The sequence below is a fragment of the Cavia porcellus genome, unplaced genomic scaffold (assembly GCF_034190915.1).
Source record: "Cavia porcellus strain 051 isolate PalLab524CR breed Dunkin Hartley unplaced genomic scaffold, mCavPor4.1 scaffold_26, whole genome shotgun sequence".
Lineage (NCBI taxonomy): Eukaryota > Metazoa > Chordata > Mammalia > Rodentia > Caviidae > Cavia > Cavia porcellus.
In genome coordinates, this window is record NW_026947509.1 from 18,926,326 (window position 1) to 18,938,117 (window position 11,792).

At 45.7% G+C, this 11,792-nt stretch overlaps 1 protein-coding gene across 1 annotated transcript; it reads left to right on the forward strand.

Annotated features, from left to right (window-relative positions):
• Positions 1–575: 575 nt before the first annotated feature.
• Sertad4 (SERTA domain containing 4) lies at positions 576–10,794 on the forward strand. Its single transcript, XM_063236820.1, has 4 exons — positions 576–715; positions 5,048–5,239; positions 6,376–6,491; positions 8,304–10,794. Exons 2-4 carry the CDS (start codon positions 5,065–5,067, stop codon positions 9,072–9,074), a joined length of 1,062 nt encoding a protein of 353 aa, XP_063092890.1. The 5' UTR covers positions 576–715; positions 5,048–5,064; the 3' UTR covers positions 9,075–10,794.
• The last annotated feature ends 998 nt before the right edge of the window (positions 10,795–11,792 follow it).

Genomic DNA, 11,792 nt, shown 5'->3' on the forward strand with positions numbered 1-11,792 from the left:
GGTCCTGCACAGACATCTGTTTCTCGTCTGCCTTTGCTGTGGCAGAGGAGAAGAAAGTCTTTTGCAGAGGGTGGGAAAAGCATGGATTTTTTTTTTTTTTTTTTTTTTTTTGATCACGAGCACACACAACAACAAAACTAAGCCAAATAAAGGCAAGGCGTCTCTGAAGATTGCAGAGTGGATGCATAAATTCCGCTGGGGCCGGGCCTGGGGCGCAGGGCTGGAGGCAAGTGCGCGTGGGGTCTGGTTGCGGGCTGGAGCTGGGCCCGCGCGTCCCCGGGCATCGCGCGGGAGGGGAGGGCGGAGGAGCGGAGGGGCGGAGAGCGGGAAGACGGAAGAGGGAGAGGGAGAGGGAAGGGGGAAGCGCAGGGGCGGGCTGGCGGGGTGAGGGAGGGCGCCCCGCGTGCCGAGGCGCGGCAGCGGCGGGCGCGCAGGAAGGAGGCGAGCGCGGCGCTGTCATGTTCCCTCGCTCGCCCCGAGGGCATCCTGCAGAGCCTCTGCGCGGAAATCCGCGGGGAAATGGCAAACAGGATTGACGGGTTTCACGCGCTCCGCGCTAGACGCAACCGCTCATTACCATAACCATCTGCAGCGCGGCGGCGGGACCTGCCGGGACCCTCGGCCACCGCCGCCCGGCCGCGGCCAGGACCCCGAGTGCACGGCCGGAGCGGAGCCCCGGAGTGACTGCGGCCGCCGCCCACCCGCGGACCCCGCGGTAAGAGCCGGGCGGGGGACCGGGCCACCCACGCGGGCCCTGCGCGCCCTCGCCTGGGGCCGCGCCCGGGTCACCGCGCGGGCTCGCCGCTGCGCCTTGTCGGGGGCCCGGGCGACCCGGAGACCCCGCTGGCCGCTTGGTCCCCATCCCGGGCCTGTGCGAGGGATGCGCCCAGGGCTGGGCGCGCGGCGCGGGGCATGTGGGCGGGAAGGGGTGGCCGTTAGGGGCGCGCGTGTGGAGAACGCAGCTCTGCAGCCGCCGCCGCCGCCGGCTGACACTCCGTCCCCGCCGCGCCGCCCCCGCACTCGCCCGGCCGCGGAGCCAGCCTGAGAGCCCGCTGCGGGCGTCGGCGCCCCTGTCCTCGGCTCACCTCGCTGCCGGCTCTCCGCGCCTCCCCCGCGCGCCTTCTTGGCCCGCAACTTCCCGAGGAGCCGGCGGGACCGGGGTGTGAGGCGCGGGCCCGGCCAGCCTGGCCGAGCCCGCCCGCGCCATGAGTCACTGCCCTGGAATCCTACCTTTGGGGTTTGTTTCCCTTAGAAGGAAACTTAAGACGGAGAATAGCTCATTTTCCAGAAGAGGCGCTGGGCGCGGGCACCGCGCAGAGGCAACTTGCCTTTGTTCCCAGACACTTGGGGTGTCGACTCTCTCGCGCCGTGAGGGCCAGGCGCTGCCCCTGTCCGGCTGAGGCCGGGGCAGCCACACCAGGCCCGGGGGTGTGTCCCTACGCAGCTGCCAGCCTGCAGCCTGCCTGGCCCGCAGAGGACTGGCCGGCCAAATCCCAGGCCCGCAACCCCTACCTCGAGCCTGGCTGGAGAGCTGACCCAGGCTTGCACCCAGGAACCCCTGGAACTTGTTTGGCCCAGCACTGGCCTCCCCAGACCCAGGACACAGCCTAAAGCTCCTGACCCTTTTGGACTGTGTCTCTCAGATGCTTCCCAGGGTGGACAGGGCAGAGAAGCCACAACTGTCTCTTTAGAAGGGTTGAAAGATTCTGTTCTGCCGACCCACACCTCCAGCACCATCACCAGCAAGGAAGCACTTGGGATCTTGTTAGGGACCACGCTAAGGTCAGGGCTTGATTCTACCTGGGCAGAGAATTTAAACTGACCATGTCAAGAGTGCACTGGAAATTAGCCTGTGCTTTTCTTTAAAACTTTGCAAGTCGAATCAGTCCTCCAGCTGGTATAATGCTCTTAATAACATTCAATTCAGTATTAATAATACTAATACTTCAATTCAGTATTCTTCAGTGTCAGGTGGGAGTGAGGTGGGGTAGGCTCATTGTGACCAGGCGCCCCTTAGATTCCAGGCGGGGACTGAATCCCTAGCAACTTTCTCCTCTTAGCATAGAAGTGAAGCTAAGAATAAGCCCAGCTCAGCTAAGGAAACCCAGTTGTATGGAAATGCCTGCTAACTTTGCTGTGACCCTGTGCTGGGGACACTCAGTGGCTCTTAACCTTCTAAGGATGCTTGAGTGTCATTCCCCAGCAGCCTCCTGAATGACAAGGAGACAGGAAGCCTGAAGATGAAGGCTTGAGACTTCTTAAATTTGTGAAATTTGTGCTCAAACATGCTTTAATAGCCTTTTTTATTGCTCACTTCTCATACTCCAAAATGATTTTTTTTTGCCATAGTACGTATCTCCGTGACCCTATTTAGTATTAATAGCACATCAGTCTGTTGGCATGAACTTCTGAATTCCACAGCAGAATTATAATATAAAAGTCATTATACAGAGAACAGTGAACTTGGCTCTCTACATGTAGAACAAATAAAGATTCCTTGAAATACGGGTGCTTCGTGCTATGCAGTATTTCATGAACATTATACTTGCCGTCTTAATTTGTTAACATCCCAATGTAAGTTTTAAATAGCCTGGGAAGACTCAATTACAATATCCCCTCCCCACTCCCAAATAACCCCAACTCATTCATGTGTTAGTCAGACTTAAATAAATCACTCGCAGAACTCAGCCTCTCTCATTTAGGATTTTGTGTGTAACAGTTTCCAATTCAAAAAAGAAAAACTACTGAAATTATATGTTGTAAACAAAAGAAACAGCCAAGATAAAAACTATTATGCCACATTTCAAGTTCGAATGGATAATGATGGGATTTCATATGCTAGAAACAATACTGAAAAATAGAAACACTGAAATTCTTAACCAAAAAAGCTACTCTCCAAGCATCATTAAAAGATAAACAAAACTGTGACCAACATAAAACAGCATAGGGCCCATTAATGTTTTAGTGTAAAAGGTAATTGCTGTCAGGGGCCTGTAAATGCTTTTCCTTCTAAGGGCATGAGTTTTTGTCAACCTGCTTTTCTTGATGTGTAGTAGAAGTTCCACTAGACAAAAGCTTGGGTCTTCTTCCACAAGCCAGCACAAAAATGAGAAGAAATTTCAAGCTGGCAAATACTATGGTTGTCATCAGTGCAAGAGAGAGAGCTACTGATTCTGATAAAAAGTTGCGATCTGTGTGCTCCTGGCAATAGCATTTCCTGATCCAGTTGTCTCTTAGAGTAAGTAAAGAAATTGGACCATTTCATGAGCGTCTCCTGGAAATCAAGTATAATTCCTTGCTGCGGTACAGAGTTTGATGGGTGATAGACAGAGTGGTATAGTTTAATCAATAGAGGCTGAATTTCTTGGTTGATGATTCAAAGAGAGAAATAAATTGCATCTCCCACTCTTTCTTCACAGAGTCAAAGAGAATTGTTGGAACCTCCTTCTCTCTCTCTCTTTGTTTTTTTTTTCCTCTCGTAATAAATCCCTGCTGGTGTCTCTTTAGGGGCAGCCCAAACCAACTAGATCATAATTCTACCCACAGACCCAGACATTTCGCCTGCCTGCAGTGAGATTCGGAAGGCAGAGACCTGGTGAGAGACCTAGTCCCTGCTGCCAAGGGCTCTCTGTTAGCCAGAAGGACTTTGTCACTTTAATGGAGCTATTTCCCCATACCTGATTGTTCCCTCCTGTGCCTAGAAGTGGACCCTTGTTATAGCATGTAGAGAATAATAGTCTCCCTCAAGACAATGATGGATTCTCCCTTTCCCCAGAACATTAAAGCTATATAATTTGGAAAAGAAAGAAAGAACTAGACCCTTACTGTGTATTTGAAAGACAATCAATCTTCAGAAAGCAAGCCTGACATCACTTCTGTGACAGTTCTTGAAATCACAGTGAGTGCAGGTTTATGTCTCCTATACAATCTGGCGGTTAGTGAGGCTGGGCTGTCACTGCAGGTCTGTGGCCCCGTAGATCTTTGCTTTGATGTCACACATGCTCCCCTGTCAGCTTACCCTTGATCCTGCCTTGACTCCTGTGTGGCACCAAGTGAGAACACTGAGCCTCCTAGAAGTGGCCCCACTCCTGCGTTATGCGGGGGTAGCCACAAGCATCATAGCGCAGGAACAGGGCCAACCAACCACACCCATGGTGTGACCCGAGGGCAGGGTGTGAGCCAGGACAGGGCAGCCATGTGTTTGCCTCTTGGAAAGTTCCTGCCTCTGTCTGGGCTTTGCAGTGGGGAGTTGCTGGCTGCCTCTGGCCCTGGAGGCCTGGCTCCTGTTTAATATTCCGCCTGCCCCGTTGATGTTGTGCTTGGCTCCTGTGGGACTGCAACTCACGGCTGGAAACTGGAGCCAATTTTCTGTCTTCATCTTGCAGTGTTTTGACTGGAGGCAGATCCAGTTCAGGCTGATCAGGGCTGGTGGAAACAACTACCAAGTGTCTCTGTCTGCCTGGCTCTGGGAGGAGAAAGCGGAGGAAGCCCCAGAACGTTATAGAGGAACTGGCTGTGGAAGCCAGAGGAGGAGGGGACAGGGCCTGGGACAGGCTGCACCTCCAAGTAGCAGTTGGGATTTCGGTGGGGGTTTCTGCCTCCCCTGCCCTTTTCTTTTGATTGATTAGCGGATTTCATCCAAGGAGGCTCCCAGGGGATTGACTAGAAAATTGATTTTGCCTTGTTAATAGAAAGGAAGCGTGAGGGTTTTGGCCCTGCCTCTTAGTGGCACATTTTCTGCAGGAAGGTCAAGAGGAAAATGTATTTAGGAGGCACAGCAGCTGTCTGGACGAGGGCTGAGGGGAATCTGAGAACAATGAGAGATTGGGTTCTAAAGATCCACCCTGAAATGCAGGTTGCTGAACACAGGCTGAGCTGATGGCTGCAGAGTTTGCTGAGGTTGCTTGGAAAAATCATCGAATGGTTGAGGGTGAAGGGGAGGCTGAGGCAGTAAAAGTTTCTCAAAGTGGAGAAACAAAGGCGCCAAGACTGTCTCCTGGCTTGCTCTTGATTAGAGCTGTTTTCCTTCTTTATTTTCTTTTTCCAGATTTGAAGCTGTCAGAGATGACTCTGGTTCTGTCCATGAATAGATTCTGTGAGCCCATTGTCTCAGAAGGCGCTGCTGAAATTGCTGGGTACCAAACACTATGGGAGGCTGAGAGCTACAGAGGCCCAAGCCCCCCTGGGCCAGCACAGGCTCCTTTGCAGGGAGACCGGGGAGCCGGTCCCCCGCTGGCAGGTATCACCCTTCACCTTCCTTACCCTCTGCAGCCAGCTGGTAGACAGATGGAGATGCTGCCTGCAGCGCCCTTCTGAACCGCGAGAGCTCGTGCTCCCAGGCTGTCTCTCCTAAGCCAGACAGGGCTCCAGGGGTGGGATATGAACTGCATTCCAAGCCTTGTCTACCTGTGCCTGTGTATTAGTCAGGGTTCTGTATTTTTAGAGGTTGGATTTTGATTTTCTCTGCTGTGGAATTAAGTCATTGTCTCAGAGCTGCACAAGCCCTGGTGGGCTGACAGAGAAATCTTTATAGGGACTCTGTGCTTTGGGCAGGCAGCTATGTGCCTCTCCTCTTTATGCAGCTCACACTTGGTTTTAGTAGGGTTTTAAAGGGGGGGGGGGATGACAAAAAAGTAAAGCCAAGAAAACAGAAATATGTTCTTTCTGATTATTCTTACAATCTATGATGTGTTCCTTTGCATTTTTGTACAGTGAAAGCTATTTTTTAAAAAGGAAGTGAAATATAAGGCAAGAATTCAGGAAGGTATATTTGCCAAAAAGGTAAAAGCTGTGATCTTTAAAATTTAGGCCAAATTTATTCACAGTCGCCATTAAATTTTAAGAGTGAAACAGACTATAATTACACAAAATTTGTATTTAAATGTTTAAATTTTGTGTTTTAAAAAGAACTATTTTAACTTTAATGTGAAGATAACCATCTGTTTACAACTTAGAGCCAATAATAATATTTTAAGGTGGCCTGGTTATCAGTGGTTCCATGTGAACAGTGGTGTTATATTGTCTGAATTCAATGAAATAGTTTTTATAAATACTGATACTGTTTCTGAGCTGTTAGCATTCCTCTCATTATAAATTTTGCTGTTTGCTTATACACAGAATTATGATTGTGAGTATTTAGTAAATATTGGAAGATGGCATTTTCCTCTGAAATTGCCTAGAAATCCCAGCCTGGCATGGGTCACAGAATTTTGTATAATAGTCACTATTAAGACAAATGTTTATTTTTAATCATTGCATGTACAGGCAAAGATGCAGCCAAGTTATTCTCTAGGAAGAAAGGAAATGAAAGTATTTTGTTTGGAGAACCTCTGGCAAACCGCATGTCATTTGTCATTTCTGATTTATTACCAACAGGATCACATTACAGGGGAATTTCAAATCCTATAACAACATCCAAGATTACATACTTCAAGAGGAAGTATGTGGAAGAAGAGGATTTTCACCCACCACTCAGCAGCTGTAGCCATAAAGTATGTTTTTTTAATAGTCATTATTTTTATTAAGAGTTTAAAATACTTAGTAACAGTTGCTTGATCCACTTCCAAAAAAATTAAATTGTTTTACCCAGAGCAATGAAAATGAGATACTTCTTTGTAGAACCACATTAATCGTTGTCACTTTTTTGAGTTGTACATTATTTTTCACAAGTACTTGAAGAGAGAACCCAGGAAGAGATACTCTATCCAGAAATAACAAAATTATATAACCCAGCAAGTGTCTTTTTATGTGTGACTTAATATTTCCTGAGTAGCAATAAGGCCCGTGTGCTGGGACTGCACTTGTTCCTTCCTGAGGCATTTTCCCAACCACAGCTCTGCCTCCAGGCACTAGCACCACCTCTGTGCGTGCCCCCAGCGAGGTGGTTTCCCAGGGCTTTTCCTGAGCCCTTGGGACTGACCATCCCTTGGACCTGTGTGTGCGATGCCAACACACGCTTCATATATGTCAGTGTTCCTCAAAATATAGAATTCTTTCCCAAGAAAAGACCAAAGCTGTCTTTTTTGCACATCTACTAAGAAAATAGGGAAAGAGCACAGGATTGTGGAGCTGGGCACCTAAGCTTTGGATATACGTGTTCTTTTTCCCTGTATATAGTATGCTTTCTTCAAAAGCAGTTTGTTGATTTGATCAAGGAGGGTATAAACCCAGACCATAGTTGCCTGAAATTTAGAGAAGAGTTTCAATAAAGCTTCCTCTCTGTCTCTTTCTCCCACTCACCTCATCCTTCAGATGCTGCTTTTGCCCTGTTCATAAAAAGCCAGCAGCATACATTGCAAGTACTGAGTTTATCCCTACCCAGTTGTCTGTCTCTGCCTTGATCAGTCTACAGTGGTTTAATTCACACTTCTCAGGTCATGCCACCAGTTTGCTTTTTTCATGACCTAGAAGTCCTAACTCCCAGCTTATTTTCTTTGTGGGTTTTGTGTTGTGGTTGTGGCAGTTTTCCAGGTGCTGATGGATTTGCATAACCATCACTTGGTAATGGATCAGATAGCTCAGGAGTGCATCTTTTCTGCCTGACTCCCTAACTTGGTCCTTCAACTGCAAATCCTGTCTGAGTCTAAGGCTCATTAATTACCGTTGTCTTCTTATCAAACAAGGATAGTTGCAAGTATGAAACCCAGAGGAGTTAAAAAGGACAATCACAAAAGCCAAATATCAAACTCCTCAGTGGTGAGACCAGCTTGGAAAGATACTCATTAGGCCCTGCATCTTGGAATCTGCTTAAAAATAAATATGGGTGTGCAATACATGAGTGTATATGTCTGTGTGCATATGAATTTGTGTACATGCACATTAAAAAGTACATGTGAAGTACAGCTTAATGAATTTCAGCCATGAATATACCCATGTCAGTATATCCCAAGTCAAGAACCAAAATGTAATCAGCACCCAGAATGCTTCCTTGTCTGCTTCTAGTCCTTGTTCTTTGCTTCCCAAAATAACTGCTCTCCTGACCAGTTGGACTGCAGCTTTAACTTGCTATGTGTTTCAGCGTCTCCCCCACCAGCCCAGGAAAGAGCAGACAGCCTGTCCTGTCTTTCCTGGGGTCTACACTGGGGCTGGATTCCCCCGTGCTTGACCACCAGGGAGTCAGGAATGGGGTGGGCACTCTTCTGGGTGAGGATGGAGAGCACTGGGCTCTGCCTATTTCTGTGGAACCCTGGGAAAAACAAAAGCACATTCCCAGCCCTGGGGCACTGCTGCATGTGGTGGTATTTTTATGTAGTCTGTTTTCTAAGCCTTGTCTTCTTGGGTTTTTTTTTTGGTTTCAATTTTAGACCATCTCAATTTTTGAGGAACGAGCCCACATCCTTTATATGTCCTTAGAAAAGCTAAAGTTTATCGATGACCCTGAAGTATACCTCCGAAGATCCGTTCTCATAAACAACTTGATGAAGAGGATCCATGGCGAAATCATCATGCAGAGTAACTGGTGCTTCCCTGCCTGCTCTTTCGGCAGCACCTCTGCCCAAGAGTGGTTCATGGCCCAAGACTGTCCTTACCGAAAACGACCCCGCATGGCCAAAGAGGAGTGCGAAAAGTTCCATGCCTGTTGCTTTTACCAAGAATGTGGAGGCCACTACCTAAACCTGCCCCTTTCTGTCAATGCTAGTGTCGGAAGTGCCTCCACTGCCTCTTCCTCCTCCTCTTCCTCTTCCTCCTCTTCCTCTTCCTCTCCCCCTCTGCCTTTGCCAAGTTGTTCCCACCAGGTGGATTTCGATGTAGGCAGTGCACCTGTATACAAGAGTGATGGCCAGATACTCGCCAATGAAATCTTTGATACAAATGTCAGGTCGCTTGGTGTTCACGAAAAGGCCAAATTAAACGATGAGGAGGCAAACAGCAACGCTAACAGAGATGGTGACCTTCTCGGCCACGAACCTGTGGGCAGTGACCTTGATTTTGAGTGCAAAGGCCAATTTTATGATTATTTTGAGACTGGCTATAATGTAAAAAACAATATAAGTGAGTCTTGGAAAAAGTCTTTAAGGAAAAAGGAACCTTTACCAAGTAACAAACTGTGCTGCAGCAAAGCGAGTAAAATATGAGCCATCTTTTCATCGAAACTTGGAAGCATGCACAGCATGATCAGTTATCTCTCATACATTTTATTTTGAATGGATTTTATAGTTTTGTACAACTGATAAAATTATGCCATGAACATGCTGTGTCGTGTCAATGCCTGGAGAGCAGATTGCGTAAAACATCTCTATCGTAGGCATCAGTGAGCTACTTGGGATGGGATGATTTTACCAAGAAAACAGTCAACCTATGCTTCAAAGTATCTCTTAGGTTTCTTACAAAAAAAAAAAAAGTCACTAGATTAGATTGGGAATAATATACCCTTGTGATATTTCTGTTGCCCCCAGGAGCCTGTCACTAGTGGAAAAAAGTTCAACATGTTTGCCAGTTGATAAGCACACAATGTAACCAGCAAAGGATGTCTGCTTCTTCAGTGGGATACAGTAATTTTTTCTAAATAAAAGACTGAGACAGGGAGTTAGTAAAACGGCTTCATGGTGCTGTTAAGTATCTGTATTTAACAGTCTCTGTTACACATGAAAATAGGATGGTACACAATGAAATATACCTGTCAGGGGCTACACTCAGTAGTCTGCACAGGGGATTCCCTGTAAGTTCCCACTAGCCTGGGATGGGTGAGGAGGCTTTGAAGGAGGAGGTATACAGGGCGATTTTTGGTGCCTTACTTTATCTTAATTTTTGCCAGTGTGAAAATTAAGAATAAATCAGAGTTACAGCAGGGATTTAACAAACAGGAAAAAAAAAAACACAGGGTGGATCCATATGGTTTGGAAACTGTTAACTTTGAACTGTTATGTTCAACTTTTGATTCAACATCTCTATATTTCCTTTAATTTTGATGCCCAGTTGCTTTGGGTTTGGCATTTTTGGAATCGGAATGGAGGAGACAATAGAGACCTGTTAGGATCCAGCACTAGCTATGTGAGCTTTTCTATGGCAGCAGTCTGTTGCTGGGGTCTGGGAGTTTTGGGTTATGGGTTGTTTTCTTTTGTTTTCTTGTCCAATGAAGTTCATGAACCCCGTGGCATGCATTATACTTTAATCTGTTTTGCATCATTTCAATCATTTAGATTATAAAAGCATGTGGTTTTTTATATATGACTTTTGCTGTTGATTAAGAAGCACAATGTTAATAAATGATGTGGTGATCAATAAGGTTTATCTTAAAGAATGTAAAGATTTTAGTTTTTGGAAAGTTATTTTGGAGAAATGGGACTCGGTCTGTAATTGTGAACTACATATTTGGCCAACATTCTTCCCAGTGATGTCTTGAATTTCTGCTTTTGCAAGAGTGTCCAGGGTGGCTCTCTGAGCAGCCCTCACGCCAACCAGCTCCTCCTGCTCACTATTCCCATTGCCAAGGTTACTGACTGACTTGGATTTCTTTACACATTACTTCACAGAAACTAAATGCCAAATGGAGGAAGTCAGAAATTCCTCCCAGTTTCTCCAAGATAAAGTTTTTTTATTATTGCTATTAATATTAAATATAGGTCTCATTCATACAGTGTATGAGTAGGATCATTTGGACAATTGTCCACAAGGACCAATTTTTAAAACATGTTATTGTGTTATAGCTCAATAGTCTAATAATGTTTTGTCCTTTATTTTCAATATTCGATAAACATTTGATGTTGAAAAATTAGATGATAGATGCTTGTATATGAATGTGTTGTAATAAAGTGAGGTTTTCCTGATATATATTTATTAAAATGATGAAAATTCGTTAAGCTTTTTATTTTAATGGTTATTGGCTGTTTCTCTTTTCCATTAGTCTCTGTTTTGTTAGTCTTCTATTTAAAAAAAACCTCAAGATATCTCAAAACAGTGGACAGTGGTCACACAGTAGTTTCCAAAATAAGGAGTATTTTAAAAGGCCGGTGTTTTAGAATGGCCTTAGTTTGTAGGTTTGTTTATTAAGAAACAAGATTAACACATGATATGATTGATAAGGTCATACCTCGATGTAAAGACTTTTGGCTTGGGAAAATCTCTCCTTGCTAGCCTCTGCTTCAAGAAAAACCTCTGCTGGCAGACTTTGGAAAGCTAAGTAAAGGTCATCACCACTTGAGGAAGTGGCCTTGCTCCTCAAGATTCCTGTTGCTACATCCCATCTAGGTGTGGGTCCTTAACCAAACCATTAACCCTCATCCCTGATCTTTCCTTTCCAAACGGGAGCAGTTATAAACTATGCTGTGGCAAAGGCCCTTTACAAAGACAAAGATGTCATTACATGATTCCTCCCTTAAAATCATATTACTCTATATGGAATGAAGGAGGAAGGAAGTCACTGTGTGACATTACTGATTAGAGAAAAGCGTGTTCAACATAATCTTTTAAGCAAAAGACATTTAGAACATTTTATATGCTATTTTATTAAACAAATGTTGAAGTGAGTAAATGAAAATATTTTTAGAGCCTGTTGTTAGCTCTGTAAAAGCAAGGCTGCAATTCTTCTGATCTTGAACTTGCATTGTAACTCCATTTGATTACTTCCTTTCGGGTATCAGGAAACACAAAGAGAGGGGCCTCAACAGACATTAGCTTCACGGTAAACGTCAGACACAGAAGAATTCTTATGTGATGCCACCAGGCTTTTATATCCCTCAAACACACTGAGAGCAGGAAGCATGTCTAGAAATAATTAGTTGTTCAAATCCATGTTTATGACAGCCCTATAAATTTGAAGTCGTTTCATTTGTAGTTAAGGTTATCACATCCCT